Raw genomic sequence first — 23988 nt, 5'->3', positions numbered from 1 at the left:
GATAAGCAGTTCACCAAAAAAGGTGACATGCGACATACGTACGACCGCCACACTATATACCACTCGCAGGAGATTTCATCCCAGACAGAAATAACAATTTAGTTTTCCTACTTAAGCTCACTATTGCCTCTTTTATTTCCTTTGTTTGTTTATGAATGTCGTAAAGTCCAAATGTGTCTCGTCTATGACAAATTGTCCCGTTGTTACTGGGGGTAAGAAAATACTTAAATATGAAAATAGTTCATGTATCTCTATAATCTTATGCACAATTTGAATTGCCCATTGTAAAATCGTGGAAATAAATAATCATTTTTGCAAATGTTTTTAGAACTTGACTTTCATTAGAACCCTTGTCTACGGCTCGGTATGCATAACTCCCATTGCTATCAGCCACCAGGCAGTAGGGCCATCATACAAGGGGAAGATCGCTTAAGTAAAATTCTGCAGAAACATGAATTAGATACTGTACCTGGTGTTATTATTGTTGTTGTTGGTGGTGGTGGTGTTGTGGTTTCCGATGATGTTGCTGTTGTTGGTGTTCTGGTTTCCAGTGTTGTTGTTACTGTTACTTGAGTAGTTGTTGGAGTAATGGCAACACAACAAATTCTAATCTTATAATCATTACACAGACCATTATTTTGGTCTTTATTATAACAAATTAAGCCTTTGTTTTTGTCACATGTCACTTTTTGCCTCGCAGAACCAGTTGTAGTAGATTGGCACTGAATATTTTCAATTCCATTAGTACATGTGGAGCTGTTTACTGGCTCATAATCCCCATCATTTTCTGAAGTTGGTTTCATGGTGTTACTCCATTCTGACCATGTCCCTGAACATAGAGGCTCTGTAAAGAAAACAAACACAACGAGGGAGTTTTTACTGTGCTCTACTAGGTAAACTACAAAGCCAGTTTTGAGAAACTTAAAAAACAAAACATTATTTTAAAACAATTATAAACTGTATCTGGAGAACAACCTTTTCTAATTGTCATGAAACTTTGAAGTAACATTCTTAGCTAAAGTTATGAAGAAAGTCGGACTCCTCTTTAATTGCACATCTGGCTCTTTCAAAAGTGGTTGGGAAGTGTGTCGTTGCAAGTTTAGGATCAGCCACTGTCTGTTAAGGTAGTGACAATCAGTGCGGACATAAACACCCCCAGAGCATTCATTCTTGGGTCCCTCTCAAATAGACTGCTGTGGTTTTGAAATGTGGACTGGGGGGCTAGCTTGAGACCACCAGACCAAAAGGTTAAAAAACTTTTACTAAATGGAAATAAGTATGCCAAAAACATACTGCACATCCCCTGCCATGGCTGTGAATTCAAAATTAGAGCTATTGATATGATGAAAACTAAATAAACTTTATTACAGAATAGTATAAAACAAAAATTACGAATTCATTGTTTAATCACAATTTGATAAGCAATTCTCCAGATTAATGCAAAAATGTAAGTGTGACATACAGACTGGTGGACGAATGGACATAAAGACAACCCATAAGTCTCCAGAACATGATATTATCAAAAACTTAGGCTAGTGTTAATACCAAGTATTTTGATAATTGTACAAGCGGTTCTCCAAATATACGTAAAATCGACATGCAGGTGCACAGATGGACACCCCCGTATATTACCAGGATCTGATATTGTAAACTTAACCTAGATAATGATAATACCAAGTTTCATGACAACTGGATAAGCAGTTCTCAACAAAAGGTGACATGCGACATACGTACGACCGCCCCACTATATACCACTCGCAGGAGATTTCATCTCAGACAGGAATAACAATTTAGTTTTCCTACTTAAGCTCACTATTGCCTCTTTTATTTCCTTTGTTTGTTTATGAATGTCGTAAAGTCCAAATGTGTCTCGTCTATGACAAATTGTCCCGTTGTTACTGGGGGAAAGAAAATACTTAAATATGAAAATAGTTCACGTATCTCTATAATCTTATGCACAATTTGAATTGCCCATTGTAAAATCGTGGAAATAAATAATCATTTTTGCAAATGCTTTTAGAACTTGACTTTCGTTAGTTAGTTAGTTAGTTAGTTATTAAGGCCATGATACAAGGAGAAGATCGCTTAATAGCATTTTCCATTCAACTCTACAATTCCTAGTACCTTTTATTGTTGGTGTTGATTTTACTTGTGCTGATGATGCTGTTGAAAATAGAAAGGGATTCATTTTTTTAATTATTTTGAAAGAATGATCAACATTTTATAAAATATAAGCTTAAAATTTAAAAGCAAAGAATAAAATGTTATACATATCATATTTTAACAGGGCTTGATTAAGGCTTGTTCATTTGCCCAGGACAGACACATATGTTGATACTGTAATGTCATAAAATGCATTCCTTCAAAAAATACATTCCTTGGTGTATATGAGCATGCGCAATAGCTCTGTCGGTCATATGAGCTTGTGCAACACCTGTTTAAATAATCCCAGCTTCACTCTTTTGTCCAGTATACATATTTTTTGCAGTCCCAGCCTGTGTCAAATCATTTAAACTAGTGAGATTCAGTTGGAATAGTTTTATTGCCATAAATAATTATACAGGATTTTTCTTTTAAAAGTATTCAGACCCCTGACCAATTCTCTCATATTACCGAATTACAAATGGTACATTGAAATTTCGTTCTGTTCGACATTTTTTTTATTTAAGTTTTTTATTTTTCTTAAAAATATTTCCCAGCATAAAACAAATGTCACCTTACAATAATTGAGTTTGAGTTTAAGTGTTTTAAAATAAAATATCAAACAGAATGAAATTTCAGTGTACCATTTGTAATTCAGTAATATGACAGAATTGGTCAGGGGTTTGAATACTTTTGCAAGGCACTGTATATTCTGCTTTCCTGCTGTGTTATGAAAGCCCGTTTGTAGATGCCGGGAAATAAAACAACATTTTAAACTGATAAAATGAAATAATTCTTCCCCAAATAAAACGTTAAATTATTTTAAAAAATTAAAATTAAATTATTTTAACAGGGCTTCAGTTATTCTGTTTGAAATGGTTTACTGAGCAGAAAAAAAAAAAAAAAAAAACTCCTCGCTGGTCCTTGTTGGTTAATGCATGGTAAGATTAACAAAGGAACCAATCAATGGTCGACATGATCCCAATTGGGTTGTGTATACATATTAAATATTCCAAAAGGTCTTTACTATTTTGTAGATCACTCCAATTTTTTTTTGATCGAACATTTTTTCTTTTTTCTTTAAATAAACTGTTAAATCACACTTGTTGACTGCCTTTTGATCTCAAGTTAGTTTATGTATTTTATGTTGTAGTCGTGCCACTGATTAATTTACTGTTAGCAGAGCCCCATCATGAAAAGCCCACTGCAAATGTATTAATAGTTCTATGAAAAAATTACCTTGTCCGTAGCACTTTTCCTGTTTTAAATATGTGAAATATCTGCCTTGCTAATATCGACTGTCCCTACGGCCTTTCCACTGACAACATGCATCACGGGAAACACTGTCAATTCTTCTGGGAATGTTTTACGTTCCTTATTTAAGATACATTCGCATTTACATATGCATATGTTATTTTTACATGTTCGTGTCAGTATATGAAAGATGTCTACATAAAATTAAAGTTATTTTTAATATAACGTTGGTATTAACTCATGTATTAGAAAACTGACTCTCTTTTTTTTTTTTACTATGTAAGTAAATATTTTAATACTAAAACATTTTTTAAAATATTTTAAAAATAAAAGCTTTGTTTTTGTTTCTGAAAAAATAACTAATGTCATTTTGATCCTTTAATTTGCATTGAATTCCCAACTAACTCCACACAAATCTAGAAATTACGCAGTATATGGGGGTTTCACTAAATCCCCCTTCCTCTCTTTTTTCCTGTTTATGTGTCCACATGTGTCACACCATTTATATATTTGTCTGGTGTGCCTGAGAAAAAAAAAATACTTTGTTATAAAAATTGTTGATGTATTTGTATTCAAATATTATGCACAGGGTTAATTACCTATTTATTTCACATAAATAAATAATTTTTGCAAATGTTTTAAGAAGATTTAAAAAAAAGCATATATGATAAACTAGTAAGATAATTAAGTTGCAGACAGGGACATTTACAGCTAAAAGTGTCTGTAATTTATAACACTCTGAAATTATTGTATTCTCTTGACAAAAAAAAATATAAAACATACATACAAGCTCCAAGTTTACACTCCTCAAAATATACCACATGTGAAGCAGACATGTATGAAAACATATTTACATTACCTATTGTGGGTGTAGATCCTGTTTCAGAATTTAAAAAAAGATAAAACAATTGATTAATGCAGTCATTCATGCACACATGTTGGTTGCTTAAACTAGTATGCAGCAAAAAAAAATTATATAAATATATAAATATATATATATATATATATATATATATATATATATATATTTTAACAAATGTTTCTTTTTAAATTGCACTGTGTTGGGATTGATTAAATATTTGTATTTTAATAATTACCTGTCATAGTAAAAATAGGTGGACTTGTAGTTGTTCCTGTACAAAGGAAGCACATTGCTTTAATAAATTTGACAAAGAAGAAAATAAACAACAGATCAGTGAAATTCATACATATTTTGCTCAAGACAACTAAAAATAAGTTTGTGCTGCTGGTAATGCCGGTATTGAATCACATCAGCATAACACCACAAGAATTATTGATATAAGTTATTCTTAAAATCTTTTTAGTTGAATCTAGCATTCTAGCTTGTATCATAAAGGTCTGAAGAACAGCTACTTTGTAGCCATCTGCTGATGCCTTAATAAACAACTTCAAACGATATCTTGAAATGTTGAAGAATTACTAGAAAATACCACTATGAAACTATAATCAGGGTTCTTTTTCTTTAAGTGTATGCTATGGTCTTAAATGATCAATAGCACTTACAGAGTTGAAATCAACCAATCACATATTAGAATAAGATTACTGAGCTTAAGGGGTCCCTGAATTGCTCAACTGGTAAAACTACAGCTGTGTCATGTGTCGCAAAGGGGATTTCAGAGGGAGGTTGCATTGGCTGTAGCACTCCTACAGGTTGGAGGCAAAACTGTCAGGGAGTTTACCCTCACCGCGCTACAGCGGACCCTGCATACATGTTATGGCACACTGCAATTTTGATTATCAATGGTACTAACATTAGTCCAAGCAAGTGGATCAAACTCAATTAACCCCCCCAGTTGGGTGAGTCTAGTGTACTAAATTTGGTATATTGCAACTGAAGCTCTGGCTTTAATGAATTGCCCATTAGTCATATTTTTCACATTTAACAAAAAAATCACCATATAAGTTTCAAATACCTGTTGTTGCTTCTGTGGTTATTGTTGTTGTGGGCGATTCTGTAGTTACAGTTGTCTTTGTTGTGGCTGTTGGTGTTTCTGTGGTTATTGTTGTGTGTGTTTCTATAGTTGTGGATGTTGTAGGTGTGGTTGTTGATGTTTCTTTAGTTGTGGTTGATGGTGTTTCTATAGTTGTGGTTGATGGTGTTTCTATAGTTATGGTTGTTGGTGTTTCTATAGTTGTGGTTGTGGTTGTTGGTGTTCCTTTAGTTGTGGTTGTTGGTGTTTCTATAGTTGTGGTTGTTGTTGTTGGTGTTTTTATAGTTGTGGATGTGGTTGTTGGTGTTCCTTTAGTTGTGGTTGTTGGTGTTTCTATAGTTGTGGTTGTTGGTGTTTTTATAGTTGTGGATGTGGTTGTTGGTGTTCCTTTAGTTGTGGTTGTTGGTGTTTCTATAGTTGTGGTTGTTGTGGGTGTGGCTGTTGGTGTTTTTGTAGTAGTAGTTGTTTTGGGTGTGGTTGTTGGTGTTTCTGTAGTTCTAGTTGTTGTAGGTTGGGTTGTTGGTGTTCCTTTAGTTGTGGTTGTTGGTGTTTCTATAGTTGTGGTTGTTGTGGGTGTGGTTGTTGGTGTTTCTGTAGCTGTGGTTGTTGTGGGTGTGGTTGTTGGTGTTTCTATAGTTGTGGTTATTATGGGTGTGGTTGTTATGGGTGTGGTTGTTGATAATTCTGTGCCTAGAAATAGTAAATTAACAAATTATATTATATTTTAATAAAGTGTATTAACATTGGCTAGAACAGTATAAATTAAACTATTCAAATGTATTATTTCCAGAGTTATTTCCAGAAAATACATACAAATAACACCACAGGATAGCATACAGATATGAGAAATATACATCCTAAAAAACTGTTCAGAAACAATGTTGTAATATACTGATATGTACATATTGTATATAACCAATAATACTTCATTTTCAAAACATGACATTGAACCAGTCATTTATCTGAGCCTGGGCTTTATATAAAGTTACTTTGTGTAAAATAGTTCATTAACATACTTTTAAGTACAGTTATGTAATTGTTCATCATTTTGAAATATGTTTTATTGTCCTCAAAAAGGTTATCAGCGGTATATAGTTTTACCTTAGATACCAGGGATAAACTTGTGTTACAGAGACTTGTGGACAGATATACTGTAAATAAATCTGCATCTTTAGAATTAGTCACATTTTTCTGCTGGATGATGGTAATATATCAAACAGGATTGCTTCCTCTATTCATGATATACTTGAGTAATGAAAAGTACTTACATATCGGCACACCGTTTATGCATTTACTAAAAAAAAATTAAAAAATGTGCACAAGTTAATCATATATGCAGTGGAAGATGATTATCCAATGCTAGCATGATAAAATAATGAAATAATGTATATATAAACAATAATAATACAAAAATATATAGTTATAGGGGCTCCCGAGTGGCGCATCCAGCAAAGGCGCTCCACGCAGATGTGGCCAATAACAGGTTCGAGTCCAGGCTATGTCACAGCCGACCGTGACCGGGAGTTCCTAGGGGGCAGCGCACAAGCGCTGCCCCGAGCGAGGCCCGGGTAGGGAGGGCTTAGGTCGGCACGGGACCGCACAGCAGCGACCCCTGTGGCCGATATGGCCTCCAGATCTGTGTTATCCTCTGGCACTATAGGTCTGGTCGTCTCACTGTAGATCCGCAGTGTGTAAAATGAAGGATTGGCAGGAGCACGTTTCGGAAGTCACATGCTCCAGCCTCCTTTCCCCGAGTCGGCAGGGGGGGTTACGAGCAAAGAGCCAAGAATACAGACAATAAATGGGCATAACGAATTGGGGAGAAAAAAACGGGTAAAAAAATTGGCGACGACTAAACTAAAAATAAATAAATAAAATATATAGTTATATTTATGGTAATTTCAGATAAATGTGGGCTATCAGTGCAAGTGGGCCAAAGAAACACAGTCACTCACAGCATGAAACACTCTCCCAACAGTAGAGGAATGTGAGACTTGCCCATTCAGAGTCACTGCAAATACTGGCTTAATGGTATTGATGGTGCAAATGTTTGACATGGTGGAGCCAGTGAACTGTTTAATGCAGCAACACATTATTTTTTATTAAAAATCACAGCTGTATTTTAAATCATACTAGTATGTAAATAACTTACCAAGTTTGGTTGCAGTCATTTTGTATGGTTTCGCCTGGTTGCATTATTTGATTATAAAGACAGGTGCAGTCTTCTAAAGCAGAACACTGCATTGTGTTCTCATCAAGATAAGGTTTATTGTCTGGACACTTTGCATAGCAGCCTACATAAAATAGAAAGATTGAAGCAGAATTAGTAAGACATCTGTAAACATCAGTGACTACGTTTACCCTGTTGTCAAGCAGTTTTCATACCAAAGAAAAGTTTGGCCCTGCTTTTCTGACATCACACTGCAATAGGGCAGCACGATAGTTAACATATTTATCTCAGTAACAAATGATTTATAGTGCTACTAAATAATTCAGTACCAAGGTTGACCCATAACAAAGAATTTACCTTCAAGCTTTGCAGAGAACTTCTTGAAAGCCCCGTTATTACCACAGGTCTTTGTGGCAATCGTTCCGCAAGGTTTGTAATGCCAACTGCATTTTCCTGGATCATTGTAATAGTCACAATATACAGCTGTAATGAAATCACAACATTTAGCTATACAATTGTTTAATTTATTTACAACAGTTTTACCTTCTTAATGTAGTACAGTTATCAGAAAAATGTCTTTGTTCTCATTTAGGAGATGGCTACTTGCTATGTTCTTTATCACTTCTAAATTCTATGCAAATTAATCAACTTAAAGGTTACAAAATAACTTTGTAAAGACAGCTATAGTTTCGGTGTGTTATATTTGTATAAAATACAACACAACTAGAAGCATTTTGTTTCCCATAGAAAATTTAAAATAAAAACCTGTTAGTATGTGGGTCGCACCTGGCTTTATGGTTTTATTTATTCACACTGAAGCTATTTAATTAGTAATTAAGTCATTAAGATAACAAAGAGATTTTGCTTGTTGGTTTATAACATGTCATTACAGATTCTAGTAAAACAGTACATCAACATTTCTTTGTGTACACACTTCAGCTCGCTTATGTGTGCAAGGATATCTTCTGTATCTTTCTATACTGTCCCTTATTATAAACCCGTCTTGTCTAAATAAATAAATACTTTTCCATTTATGTAGATTGATTTAATGTGTTCTACGGAATGACAGATTTAAAAAAATTATAATTACTTTCTTTAGTAACTTAATCCTCATTTGTATTTACATTTTTTAAATAATATTACACCTTACTCATGTAAGTGCAAGAAAAAAGCTAGTGGTAAATATATCATAAAACACAAGCCATTTCATGTAACTACGCACTTATTACACTAGTAGTTAATATGAAAAACCATGACATGTAATGACATGGTTATTCATTCCCTGTAATCTACACCCGTGTAATCTAAAGTACTTTCTTTTACTTTAATGTATTTATTTGTTGTTACAATAAAAAAAAAAAAAATGTAAAAAAGCACTTGGGCACCAATACATACGGCACAAATCTGGACTCCGCCACTTTATACAAACATCAGCTTCACTGCAGGCCTCCGCATATGCAGCAACAGCTGTGCAAAATCCAAGGTATTGTCCCTCCATTTCACAGACACATGACTCTTTTACACAAACATCATAATATGGCTGGGGGTCCACCTAAACATAAAGAAATGCACAACGAAGAGTAAAATATAAACCCAACCATGGATTAACTATATGTTTATTATTGTTTTATTGATCCCTTAACAATAAATACGTTTCTATTTCAAGTAAACTTTTCCCAAAGAAATTAAGTACTGATTAAATCCTCGAAATAAATCATTGAAGTGTTTGTTTTAGATTTTTTTATTTTCTATAAAAAAAGTCACTGAGTCATCACATACATCTACAGAAACCAGACCCTGCAGTTGAGTGGTTTTTTTTACAAACTTTTATTTGCATAAAATAACAAAGTTCATGTAAACAAAAGTTGTCTATAAGGGGCGTTAACAAAATTGATTTCTTGGGTTCAGAGCTAATGATGACTTGGAGTAAAAATTTTGGGAATCTAGACCTTAGGTTCTAGAGAAGAAAACAATAACTGCACTACATATTTACCTTCTTATGACATTCTTGAAAGATTTCATCAGTAATGATCTTGCACCTTCTCTCTGCCCATGCACTACAGTACCAGTGTTTCTCGCAGGGGGATGTTTGGTTTACTGTATTGGCACAATTGGGATTGACTTTCCAACTGTTGCCAAATTCCACCACTTTTGTAACTTCTGATTTTCCTCTGGTTATCATGTCATTTTTAGAGTCCCCATCAAAGTTTCCACAGAGACCACAGAGACCTTTATTCTGCAAATAACACACAAAAAAGTGCAATTTAAACTATCTAAGACATGTAAAGACGAGAACAATTTGGTACTCCATTGAAAAAGATAAGATGATCAAAAAAAAGGTTAATTTCACACTTTTTATCCTTAAAAAAAAAAAATAATAATCTGTACCCCTTCTGTCTGAAAGTGTCAGATCAAATACCACTTTAGAATTTTTGCTTTACTGAATGGTACCACAGCTGCAACACCCTCAATCGAAATCATGTATACCTATACTAATACATTCTAATAAATCCTGTACCTGTGTTTGTAACAGGTGTTGATCCTGGTTTAAAAGTGAGCTATAGTTAAAATGTTGTTACAGACAAGTCCTGTCTGGAATTTCTTATCTTTCATAGAAATCATGAATACCAAGGTCTTTTTATAAAATCTTTATTGTTATTAGATACAAATTCAAGATTAACGACAGACAATTCCAAGTTAAAATGGAACTTGTTTAGTACCATGTAGAAATAATCACTTAAGGTAAATGAGGGACTGTGGCGACCCATTTAGAACTGCTTGTCCAACTTCAAATACATATACAATACAGATAAACTTGTTATTGGGTGTATCATATACTGCTTGTTCAATTAAAAAGTGAAATGTAAATTGCGACTTACTTTCCATTTGGGGTCCAGTATAACTGTTACTCGTGTGTGCTTATCCCACAACAATGTAATGCCATTTGTCAGAGTGATAATTAGGTAGAGGCCCACTGTATGAACAGAGTAACTTGTCGCTGTCCCGGCCTCACATTTGTTTGATCTCTTTTCTAAAATTTTCATATCTCGTAATTCTATTTCTTCACCCTGTATAATTGTAAATCATATTAGACAGCTGGTATAAAAAAAAAAAAAAAAAAACTCAACTCAGATAAAAATAAAGATTCCCACCATACCTGGTAGTTAATTTTAATAGCCCTTGAGCATGTAAGTGCTTCATCACAGCAAGGAACACTTTCTGCTGCTATTCGGAAAGTACCATTCGACCCGCAGTAGTCCTAAAATCAATAAAATTACATGGTCACATTGAAACCAAAATCTCTGTTATAAAGGGCTGATGTAAATAGTCATATTTGAATATACTTGTATTATGAATAGAAAACGCTTGATTTCCAGCAACAACAAAAATGAAGTTGGTAGCTGTGAATCTCTTAGAAATGCACAGATCCTTACCTCTACAAGAGTATATTCACAATTCCCATCGTAGCTGTACCACTTTAAATCAAAGGTTTGAAAGTGTCCATCTCCATAAACTTGGCATTTTCCTTTGCATTCTTCTTCTGTACAACTCCACTTTCCCCTGGTGCAAGTGCTGAACAAACACAGATTTAGAAATATTACATGTATTTACATTTGTAGATATTATTTGATTCAAACTGCTTTAAACATGTTTTACCCTACCAATTATTGCATCCACTTGTGACAGTTTCCCCTGCAGAGTAGGTTTTGACTCCAAACGAGCATGTGCATTCTTCCAGACGAACACATTTGCCTTTATGATCTTCATAATATCCATCTTGACAATAGCAGCCACTTTCACAGTTATCACTGGCCTATAAAAGAAGAACAATTTGAGTCTGGTCTATCTAAAATGTATTATTAAAAAGTGTTGTTAAAGTATTTTCAACTAATGCAACAAAAGGGCTGTTAGTGTCAACTGAGAAAATTAACACTGCAAAAACATTCTGAGAAACAGATCTTGGTATCCTCATATCCGAACATACATGGGACAGAATGTGGACACACTTTCATCAGATTACTGACAGTGAAAACCTGAGATTAATTTGGTGTACATTTGTTAGTCTTATTTACTACATGAAAGCAAACCTAGATACATTTCAAGTCAATATTTTTGCATCCTGTCCAAAATGTATAATTTATGATACAAATATTGTTCATGCTTTTTGATCATATATGAAAGTCCAATTGTTGTGAGAACAAGTTCCTAATACTACAGCCAAAGCTTCCAACACTTGTTACAATATAATACCTAAGCATTGTTTATTAAGGCAATTTATTAATGGTAGCCCTTTCCAACAACGACCCTTACATATACTGTATAACATCACATGCATCTTTAACAGTAAAAAAAAAAAAAAAAAAAAAAAACTAATACCATATTTAAATAATGGAAAGAAAGATACCTTAAATTTTAGAGTGGAAAAATTATATGACTTATTAATACTGAACAACTTCTACAAGAGGATAGGGGAAAGCTAAATTGATTTACTAAAATATGGAAACCATTAATTATTTAAATAAAAGGTGAAATGCATAATTATACATTTAGGCTAAATAATATGAAACATGAAGTATATATAAATAGATTCTTAGTAAGATATATATATATATATATAGATATATATATATCTATATATATATATATAAATATATTATATAGATATATATATATATATGTGAGTATACACACACACACACACACAAACATACATACTGAATTATAGTTCATGGTATTAGGTTTTTATTTGGCAAAGGAGAATGTCCCAGTAAATCACGAGTCCAGACGGGTGGTTTATGTAAGAACATGCTCCGAAGGGGATTAAAAACCATATATCATGAATGATCATTCAGTATTCTGTTTAATACCACAAGTACATATTTAAAATAAAGAGCAATAAAATTTAACTTTTTTTCCTTTTTTTATATTAAATCGATTAATTCAAGGACTTATATACCTGGCGGGTCTTTACTTTCACTATCAACAGACAGTGCTTCGACGCAGATTTATTTCAAACCCTGTTACTGGCCATCTTTAGATAGAACTTTGAGCTCAGTCTGTCAATTTGCAGCCTCTCTGTTTCCTATCATTACCGGTGGTAATAAAGGGGCTGCAGGCTGTTCGGATGAGTCTGACGCAGGGAGATCAGTAATGTGCATTTCTTGACTAAACTCGTTCTCAAGGAAATCAAAGTCCAAATCAAAACAACAATAGACATTTGTAATAATTTCAGATATACCGGTGGCAGTGTTATGTTATCCACTGAAGTGGAATAACAAAAATGTATCCCACGCTAGGTATACCCATGCTTGTGGTAATAATAATAATAATATAGGTATTTTGTATACCGCTTTTCATTAAAATAAATTACAAAGCGCTTTACAATTAGACATAAAATACATAAATATACATAAAAATAAATACAATAAAAATGTAGCAGCAAAGCAGATCCTTGATGTAAGATGGACCCAGTGTATTCAAGGCCTTAAGGTCAGCAGTAAGATCTTAAATTCGGTTTAATATTTAACTGGTAACCACAAGAGATGCTAAAACTGGTGTTATGTGGTCATGCTTTCTTTTTCTTCTGAAAACTCGAGCAGCAGAATTTTGAATGTATTGCAACCTATTAAGAACATTAGTGGAAACACCCGTAAACAAGTCATTACAGTAGTCAATTCTCAATGAAATGAAGGCATGTGTCAGTTTCTCCACATCAAACATTGACAAAGATGATTTAATGCAAGTGATATTTCGTAGATGAAAAAAAGATATTAATAACGTGGGCCTCGGAAGACAGCGCAGAGTGGTATAAAGCTCCATATTATATACCGATTTATGTATATTAAAATGAACTTATCTATGTTATTATTCATAATCTATTACTCTATATTTGTATAAAATAAACATTGTACTGGAAAATTTGAATAATAAAAAATAGAAACTTTAAAGTGTTAAAACTGTATAGCAGTTAATCTACTTTGTAATCAGGTGTTTCCTCCACTTTTTATCTTTCTCTTTTACTTGCTTAACGTTCAATTTCATATTCCTAGAAATGTAAATAATAAATGACTTGTATACTGGTGGGTAATATATGAATGTCTAAAATGTTTTGCTCTTTATATTGTTTATCAAAGAACCCTTTTTATAAATTTTACTTACTGGTAAATTTAGACTTTCACATGTTTTTCCAGACGTTGGGCCTGAATATGTAGAACATTTGATATAATTCTTTCCCTCTGTGCAGTCTAAAAACATAAACAAAGTAAAAGTTATAGTCACCTAGTATCAGAGTGGGACACATACACATATTATTCTGTGAGGGAAAAGTGTGCTTCCTTAGCACTTTAATATTGTTTTGCACTGCTAATTCACACAATACTAAAAAGATGTATCAATTTTTCCAGTGATTGCTTTTAATAGGTTCAGCTAATATGTAATACAAATTTACATGCTGGCTTTCGCGACCACAATGATCTGTTCAGATGAAAATTGGAGACAAAGAGAATTCCTCATTAAAAATCAAAACATAGGTAAAATATTATTCCATAAATAACAACAGTATAAAAAAAAAAAAAAAAAAAAAAGACTAGGATTGTCCATTCACATTGGTTCAAAGTCAGCTCGGCCCAAAACCAGGTCGGCACTAACATTTCGGACTACGTGAAATCGGATGTAAGTGAACTTGGATTATGAAGATTGGAGACAAAGAAAAATCCTCTCACAAATTTACACCACTTCACATCAAAAGTACAAAATTATTATACACCTTACTCATTAATATTTCAAATAGCTGATTTATATGATTGTAAAATATGTATGTATGTGTCGTGTTATACAACATACTTTTCAGTGGTTTGCAGTCAAGGTTTCCATTTTGGCAAACACTGGGGGGAAAAAAAAAAAAAAAATTGAAGCAGAAACATCAGTGTACTTTCTGTTTAGCACATTGTACTTATAAACACATCACGTACCACCACCACATAAATTACACTGGAACATTTATTAGACTTTATTTTATTATTTTTTTTAACTATTTTTGTATGTGTACACACTTTTTGTAAGTAAATGAAAACTGCAATTTTCAAAACCAGTGAATGTGCATACATAGCTGCATAAAATGTATATGACATCTAGAAGTATGTTAAAAAGTTTGTAGAAGATTCAGTCACACAGACAGACAGACAGACAGACAGACATACAAACAAACCAATAAAAAGCTGAGGTACTAGTTGGAGGACTTGAATTAATGAGTAGGTAATACATATTGGAAGAAACTCACCAGGAATGTCCATCAATTTCATTTTGCCCCAGACTAACTGGAGTTTGACCATAATAGCACGGGCACTGAGTTTCTGGAACACACACCCCTTTGCTGTTCAAATGTTTCTCTAAGCAGCCACACCCATCAACTGGGACATCTTCCACTTCACAGGCAAAGTCAGAGCCTGATAGAGACTGGCATGTACTATTGCAGGCCTTCATGTTGTATGAAAACTGCTGATTGTTAGAACATTTCTCATCTATAAAAAAAAAAAAAAAAAAAAAAAAGGATTTAGGGCCAACTAACACATTAAACACATTTCAGTTATCCAGTAAAATGACTGCTACTTCCACTTATGAAGCTGAATTTAAAGACTGACAACCATACTGCATGTCAAGACAAAGCTTTCAGGGTTTAATCGACAGTACCACTGCAAGCTGTGTAGGTGTACTAAAAAAAAAACTCTCTATATTTACAATACACACTCAAAGAAAATGGAACTTACCACAATCGTCCTTTCTCCAGTTTTCCACAATCAAGCCTTTAGCAGCACAGGCTTTTGCATAATTACCCAGTGCTACACACATGCATTCTGCAGGATTGGCACAGCATTTTGCACTACTTATACATTTCTGGAATAAAAAACAACAATCAAAGATTTTAATGTTAATTTTTAAACACACAAGACTACTAAAACATTGACCATGTTAATTGCACTATGTAACACAATTTTTGTTCCTGGGTAGTAAGTGTTATTTCCTAATTGCTTATGCCTCAAAAGTATAGAAAATGGCTATTATTCCCCGCAAACTTTGCTTTTGTGACCAGGACAGTGATATTTCAAAATATCACTATTTCCAATGGGAAAACAGCAAATGAGTGTCTTTACGTTCACATAAAGTCAGAAAAAAACAACATATGAATCCAAATTAACATGTATTTATACTAAAGTAATACAAAAATGACTAGAAAAGATTTAGAAGTGAGTAGTTTTTCGAGATTTACGATTATACTGTATTTACAGTTATTTGTTACACAGTGTTATTCATGGATGAACAAGCCTGTGAGCCTATTGTTGTAATACACAGCTGTCAATTATATACAGTGGCTTGCGAAAGTACTGACCCCCCTTGGCATTTTTCCTATTTTGTTGCCTTACAACCTGGAATTAAAATAGATTTTTTGGGGGTTTGTATCATTTGATTTACACTACATGCCTACCACTTTGAAGATGCAAAATATTTTTTATTGTGAAACAAACAAGAAATAAGACAAAAAAACAGAAAACTTGAGCGTGCATAAGTATTCACCCCCCCAAAGTCAATACTTTGTAGAGCCACCTTTTGCAGCAATTACAGCTACAAGTCTCTTGGGGTATATATCTATAAGCTTAGCACATCTAGCCACTGGGATTTTTGCCCATTCTTCAAGGCAAAACTGCTCCAGCGCCTTCAAGTTGGATGGGTTCCGCTGGTGTACAACAATCTTTAAGTCATACCACAGATTCTCAATTGGATTGAGGTCTGGGCTTTGACTAGGCCATTCCAAGACATTTAAATGTTTCCCCTTAAACCTCTCGAGTGTTGCTTTAGCAGTATGCTTAGGGTCATTGTTCTGCTGGAAGGTGAACCTCTGTCCCAGTCTCAAATCTCTGGAAGACTGAAACAGGTTTCCCTCAAGAATTTCCCTGTATTTAGCGCCATCCATCATTCCTTCAATTCTGACCAGTTTCCCAGTCCCTGCCGATGAAAAACATCCCCACAGCATGATGCTGCCACCACCGTGCTTCACTGTGGGGATGGTGTTCTCAGAGTGATGAGAGGTGTTGGGTTTGTGCCAGACATAGCGTTTTCCTTGATGGCCAAAAAGCTCAATTTTAGTTCATCTGACCAGAGTACCTTCTTCCATATGTTTGGGGAGTCTCCCACATGCCTTTTGGCGAACACCAAACGTGTTTGCTTATTTTTTTCTTTAAGCAATGGCTTTTTTCTGGCCACTCTTCCGTAAAGCCCAGCTCTGTGGAGTGTACGGCTTAAAGTGGTCCTATGGACAGATACTCCAATCTCCCTGTGGAGCTTTGCAACTCCTTCAGGGTTATCTTTGGTCTCTTTGTTGCCTCTCTGATTAATGCCCTCCTTGCCTGGTCCGTGTGTTTTGGTGGGCGGCCCTCTCTTGCCAGGTTTGTTGTGGTGCCATATTCTTTCCATTTTTTAATAATGGTTTTAATGGTGCTCCGTGGGATGTTCAAAGTTTCGGATATTTATTTGTAACCCAACCCTGATCTGTACTTCTCCATAACTTTGTCCCTGACCTGTTTGGAGAGCTCCTTGGTTCATGATGCCGCTTGCTTGGTGGTGCCCCTTGCTTAGTGGTGTTGCAGACGCTGAGGCCTTTCAGAACAGGTGTATACATACTGAGATCATGTGACAGATCATGTGACACTTAGATTGCACACAGGTGAACTTTATTTAACTAATTATGTGACTTCTGAAGGTAATTGGTTGCACCAGATCTTATTTAGAGGCTTAATAGCAAAGGGGGTGAATACATATGCACGCACCACTTTTCCGTTATTTATTTTTTATAATTTTTTTTAAACAAGTTATTTTTTTCATTTCACTTCACCAATTTGGACTATTTTGTGTATGTCCATTACATGAAATCCAAATAAAAATCCATTTTAATTCCAGGTTGTCAGGCAACAAAATTGGAAAAATGCTAAGGGGGGTCAATACTTTCGAAAGCCACTGTACTTCATTACAAAAAAAGTACACAATTCAGTTCAAAATACACATTCTGTTGAATGTTGGTATTGTTTTTTTTTTTTTTAATACATTTGTAAATGGAAATTTGTCATTTGCCATATCGTACAATTATATGATTTACCTCGAGAAAAGGTGTATAATCGACAAGAGAATGGCATTTAGCAAATACAGAGTCCTTCAGGAAGGCACATTTCTCTTTTCCATATTTTTCTGCAATAACATAAAAATATTATTCTTGAGACTATCAGAACATTTCAAGAAAGAGAGACCATTCAAACAGTTTACCATACAGTAGCTAATCTGTTGCCATTTGCAGTATGCGTTAGTCAAGCCCAATTACAATGTCAGGTGCATTGTAGATGTGGCATCTGTTTTTTGCGCTCATCTGCAGCCAGTCACTTTACTAAATCACTAAAAAAACACAAGCAGATATTTGACCAATGCCTGTTTAATAGCTTGATGACACTTCATGTCATAAGGAAATAAATCATTTACATTTGTAATACTATGCTGCCAAAAAAAAAAAAAAAAAAACAAGAAATGCCTGTTTTTGGAATGACATTCTTACCATTGTCTGTATTTATGCAGATGGGAGAGATCTCGGCACACTCTTGTGTCTGTCTTCTCCAGGATTTGGCAAAGGATTTGGAATCCTCCACAATTCCACTGCTTGCCATGAATTCATCATCACTTTTGTCATTGTAGTTACCACACAACCCTAAAGATTACATGGATAATAACAATAAACATATGAGTCTGTGAATTGTTGAATCAAGTAATTAATCATTTTATTTGGGCGTGACAATCAAGATCACTATGTGTTCTTTTTGCATTGTTCAGTGTAAATAAAAGTTGAAGAGTGAAAATAATATAAAAAATACACTGACAGGTAAACCACGCAGCAGTCCTACCTTTTGTAACCCCCTTTGCAATGGCAGGCAATGTCACATACAGCTGCATAAAAGGACTTCTCTGAATTTGCATCTTCATACCAAACTTTGTTTGAACCTGAATGTACAATGACGACTGCGGGAAAAATTGCACATTTTCTGAAAGAAATTTACAAAAAGACATTCATTGTGCAGCTAAGAAAATAAATACCATATGAAAAAACTGATGAGACAATTTCAAGATAACAGAGTCTTTCACCAATGATTCATGTAACAAGAGCAAGGGCTGCGTGGAGTAACAACTGGGATAGAGTAACAACTAGAAATTGAAATAGGGATGTACGTGTTTGTGACTGAGAAAAAGGACAGGATTTCCCCTTGGCTCGCTGAGAGCCACCCTCGCGGAGGTGAGGCCGAACCAATCAGTCTCCAAGGCTGGGAAGCAAGTATTCCTTCCCCTGAGGGGAAATAAAGAGAAGGATAGTGGATAGATCAAATTGGAGACTAGAAGTCCCAGCTTACAAGGATCGCGCATACTTAGGGAGTTCGGCGCGGCCAGACTTCCAAGGCTGAAACACTCAGGGAGACAGGAATGCAGAAAGAGAGGAAGAAATAAACATGCAAAGAATGCGTCTCCAGAGAGGGAGACTGGCACAGAAAGTCGATAGTTAAGTACAGGGTTTCCCCTTGGCACACAGAGCAGCACTCGTGGAGGTGAGACCACAGCGCGGCTGACCTCTGTGGTTGGGAAATGAGCTTCAATTGACCCCAATGGGAGACTGCTGCAGAGGTGGAGCAGCATAGTGGAAGAGGAGAGGAGGATGGTGGAAACAAAAAAGCAATACAGATAATAGGGTGAATTGCAGGGTTTAAAGGGTGATTAATTTTTAGCAATAGTGGCGATTTAGCTCCTGCCCCCCGAATTGTATTTAAAGGTTACAAAACAACTTAAATGCATATCACATACTGGGTACTATTTTGAAGTAGAAAGGAACAAAATTACAGTACATTTTTATGGTATAAAACTAGTCTTTACCTGGCACCTGCTTTTAAAATACGTTCATTTTTTCTACTTACCTGAATTATACCTTTCATTAGTGTCTTTCTCATCAATGTAGATGTTTTGTTCAGTGAAAGAGTAGGTGGTTGTCTGTGAATATTTATGATTATTATTTTTTTAATTAAATAAAATTTAAAAAAAACAGTTCACTGTTGATAATAGTTTAATTCCAATGTAAATTACAAGAATGTTATATAACAAAAACAACACTATTATAAAGTTCATAACATTTAAAAGTAACAATAAAGAAAAGATACTTGTTTAAACTGGGTTAAAATACTGAATCAGTGTTACATGCAGTACAATATTTCCTAGTGTATCCACTCATGACTTCCTAAATCCAGTGGACATATGAGGATGGGGCAGCCTGTTTCTAATTAAACGTCTGACCAACAAGGTAGCAAAGGCTAAGGTGTCAGACTGCACCAATACTTAGATATTAATTGCATTTCATTGCAAACCCACCATTTAATTAAAAAATACACTTCTTCTCAATCTAAATACTTACTTGGTTACCAGTGATTTCAAGTTCCACCCTTGTCAGGCAAGTCATTCTGCTAGCACACTTACTCAGCTGAATTATTAATTTCCAGTCATCCCCCTATAAACATATACAGAAATAATAATAATAAACAAAATGTTTAATGGAAACCTTTACATTTTAAGCTATTCAGAAGAAGTGGGTGAATTTGCATGGTATTCTTGCTGTTTACCAACATTTACTGTGCTTTACCAAATGAATACACTGTAGCAGGGAAGCAGGTGGCAGTGTTAGGCATCCCCTTGCTGGGAAGTTCAGGGGCTATACTGCCTGCCTTATAGGAAAAAGACCTGTCGAGGGTGGAGAATAACGGTTACCAGTTCTGTTTTGTAATTTGTTGTATTATGTAGGTTTCAGTGCAGTAAGTTACCTTTCTGGAGGTAACAACAGTAGTGTGCTGTGGCAGATCTGTCACTTGGGAACTGAAGCTTATTTCAAATGCTCAAATGGTATATGTAAACCAGTGTTAAGGCAAACAAATATATTGCAGCAAGAAGAAATAATGACACTTAATACAGACGGTTACAGCTTTGTTTACTTACATAACTGTACCTAACAACACCAAACACAATTATATTTAACTTGATTTGTTCAAATTAAAGCAAGGTTATCTATCTACAGTAATATCAGAATATAAGTTCCAACATACGTTTTTTATATCTATCTATCTATCTATCTATCTATCTATCTATCTATCTATCTATATATATCTATATATATATATATATATATATATATATATATATATATATACAAATACACACTTGTATTTTAGTTTGTAGTTTAATTTAAACAAATCATGTTAAATGTACATTTTTATAAGAATATACATATGATGAAGTTTAAAACATAAATTACCATAGCAGCATAGTACTTGCAGTTTCCATGCAATGTGTACTCTTTGCCATCAAATGTATGGATGAAAGACCCCCCTTCAACTGTGCATCTTGACAGGCAATCCTTTTTTTGACAATCCCATTCTCCACCTTCACAAGTGCTGATAAGAAAATGTTAAAAACATGTTAATGCATTGGAAGAAAGTATTATTATTTATTTATTTATTTAGGCACTAAATGGACTCACCATGATGCACACAATCCTGACCGTGTGCTGTTTGGTTTATAAATCTGTCCATCGAATTTGCAGGTGCATTCTTCTTTTTCCACACATTTATTTTGTCCGAGGCGGTCATCAAGAATTTTACCTTTTGGGAAAAAAAAGTTAAACCATTAACTTGCACCGTCAGTAAAAGGGTCAAACACATGTTTAAAGAGTTACTAATAATTAATAATTAATTAATTAATAATTTAATAATAAATGCATAGTTTGAAGGAACCTGTTAAATCAGTATTTATTCCACCCAACTCCTGGTCCAAGCTCTGTACTCTCCAGGTTGGATGACGGTAACTCTCTCCTTGCTGGTTTCCCCCCTTTAGCTCATTCAAAATTCAGATGCTTGTTTTATTTTCTCCCAAGCTCCCTACTCTCATGTTACTCCTCTGCTTCACACCCTCCACTGGCTACCTATCTCTGCTTGTTTTCAATTCAAGATCATTATTCTTCCCTATCACTCTCTTCACCACTCCTACCTCCAATTCCTCATGTCTCCCTACACCCCCTATTGCCCCTGCTCCTCCTCTACTGGCCGACTGGTCATACCTTCCATCCACTCTCCATCCTCCCGTGCCTGCTCCTTCTCTTCCCTAGCCCCTCTGTGGTGGAACCAGTTACCAGAGAACTTCAGGACTGCTCCATCTCAATGCCTTCCGCCACCTCCTCAAGACCCACCTGTCTTAGTCTGCACTTATAGATCTCTTGATCTACCCCTCCTATTATGCACTGGACTTGCCTAACCTAAGCATCATGTTACTGGACACTCAGCCGATGCACTATCCTTCCACTACCGCAATACTATTATGTCATTGTAGATACAAACTGTCTTCATCCTAAATTGTTACTTCTTATCTCATATTGTATTCTAGTAGTATTTGCACCTACTGTAAACTACACTGTATTTAAATATTGTTCTTGCACTGTAACCTTGTATTGCCCTGTATCACCTGTAAGATGCCTTAGATAAAGGTGTCTGCCAAATAAACTAATAATAATAACGACTACTTACATATAGTATAATTAATAAGTGATGCCAATAACACAAATTCTGAAACTGTTTTTATGTAGTAAAAATGTTTACAAATACTTAAACGCTGTTCGTAAGAGTAATATCTTGGTGGAGTTTTACTGAGAGTGATTTGACACCACCCTCCTGATTTAAACATTTCTAAATATATATTTACCTTCAGGACAAACGCAAGTGCTTATTAGTTTCTCATCGGAATAAGTTGGATTTGAGCATGTTTGCATGAAGGCTGGGCCATTATCTTTAAACTCCTGGTTTCCAGGGCAGGTGGGTGTATCTGTTTTAAATGAGAACAAAAAAGGCTTAGTAATATTACAGTTTATATCACACAGATAAACACATCATTCAGTAATTTAAATTATGAGTTTATCATGCTTGTTATCCATTTTATTGATATGTATAAAATCTGTAAACGTGGCATAATCCATTAATGTTTAATATATTTTTCAAATAGTAAACAGTACTTTACAATTAGAGCCCATTTCGACAGATTATTTTATAGAAGTGATTGAAAAGGGCAATTGTTTCTTAAATATTTAGTACCAGTAAGTCTGGAAACCAAATATATTTGTAAATTAATTTATTGTGGTCTTCAACAGCTTTGTTTTCTTCCCTGCATCCAACAGTACACTGTGGGTAACCCCTTTGTTTATCTCCTTGTTGCATTTCCATAATAACTTACAGCAGTCCTTTCTCCAGTTGTAGGTTCTTTCTGTGACTGTGTAACAGTTACGAGCAATTTCTTCAAAAACAGGACACACATGTTTCTTATCTTGCAGGCCATTACAAAACTCCATTTGGCAAATGCTAATATATTCAGATGTTAACGGTCCACTGCAAGAAGTCAAGTAATTTGATATGGTCATCTGGCAAACCTAAAACAAAAAAGCGGACCTTGTTCCTTATTTAGATTCAAGATTACATATATTGCAAAACAAAAAAGCACATACTGAACATATTTTATCGTAACTTATCTATCTCGTATAAATAACTAACAGTGCTTCAAATAATACAAATCGATATTAAAGCACACATTGCATTAATTCTTTTTTTTTCTTTGTACAGCATCATCAGTTGACACTTACAAGCAAGTCACCTTCACATGTTGGTATAACATCACTGTCTTCACAGTCTTCATTAGAATGTTTACTTTCTTGATTACTTGCTAAATAGAAGAACAAACAAGTGTTAAGTGTATATTACTATTTACAGTAATGACAAAGTTGTAAGATAATATACATCATTCCACCCCACCCCACCCCACCCCCCCCCCCCCCCCCCCCAAAATTAAATAAAAAAAAAAAAAGATTATTACCACCAGCACATAGACCACTAGTTTTTTCTTGGTAGCCAGACTTAAGATTCATCTATTAGAAAGAAAAAAAAAATTTCGATTGAGCTGTTATGACATTATGAAAGCTCACATAGCAAGACCCATTGCTCATTGCTCTACAATACAAAACATATCTCTTTACTTTAAGTTAAGACTTACTTAAGGCTTGTGCCCACAATACATCTGTTAGGATATATCCATAATACATGCTTCATTAATAAAAACCTGCAGTACAGAGTAGATAAAGTTTGACATCTTACCCAAAGTGCATTTATGTCATTTCCCTGATTATTCCACAGCACTGACAGGAATTCTCTCCTACTCCTCAGTCTTGTGTAAATGCCGTATTTATGGATATTAACTGATTTGTGGTCAAATGGAAGGGAAATCCTGTGAATTCCAAAGTAATGTAAATGTCATAATGGCAATGCTGGAATATACACACACAAGCAGATTCAGTTTATATTCTGAAGCAACCTT

General features: G+C 34.7%; 2 protein-coding genes across 2 annotated transcripts in view; both read right to left on the bottom strand.

The window, feature by feature from the left end:
• LOC121319770 (mucin-2-like) overlaps positions 1-5568 on the bottom strand; it is a 37174-nt gene extending 31606 nt beyond the window's left edge. The window contains exons 1-5 of the mRNA XM_041257582.1: positions 5331-5568; positions 4494-4529; positions 4256-4273; positions 2125-2163; positions 470-844 (exon numbers count right to left, since the gene is read on the bottom strand). Of these exons, the coding sequence (XP_041113516.1) occupies positions 470-844; positions 2125-2163; positions 4256-4273; positions 4494-4500 (439 nt within the window). The 5' untranslated portion in view covers positions 4501-4529; positions 5331-5568. The remainder of the gene's footprint in view (positions 1-469; positions 845-2124; positions 2164-4255; positions 4274-4493; positions 4530-5330) is intronic.
• Positions 5569-5919: 351 nt separating this feature from the next.
• Positions 5920-23922, bottom strand: LOC121319116 (mucin-19-like; the record flags this gene model as incomplete). The annotated part of the gene is made up of 26 exons (XM_041256300.1): positions 23769-23922; positions 23491-23542; positions 23261-23340; positions 22858-23050; positions 22333-22452; positions 21119-21239; positions 20894-21032; positions 20003-20095; positions 19512-19584; positions 18456-18593; positions 18113-18262; positions 17666-17754; positions 15285-15411; positions 14798-15038; positions 14362-14402; positions 13678-13763; positions 11181-11332; positions 10953-11091; positions 10676-10777; positions 10398-10586; positions 9512-9754; positions 8914-9070; positions 7876-8001; positions 7501-7642; positions 6617-6642; positions 5920-6038 (listed from the first exon to the last, which is right to left on the bottom strand). Coding segments are annotated over exons 2-26 (3138 nt in total), but the record flags the coding sequence as incomplete, so codon positions are not given.
• Positions 23923-23988: the final 66 nt, after the last annotated feature.

Source organism: Polyodon spathula, chromosome 8 (genome assembly GCF_017654505.1).
Source record: "Polyodon spathula isolate WHYD16114869_AA chromosome 8, ASM1765450v1, whole genome shotgun sequence".
Lineage (NCBI taxonomy): Eukaryota > Metazoa > Chordata > Actinopteri > Acipenseriformes > Polyodontidae > Polyodon > Polyodon spathula.
This window is presented reverse-complemented; position numbering and strand designations above follow the sequence as displayed.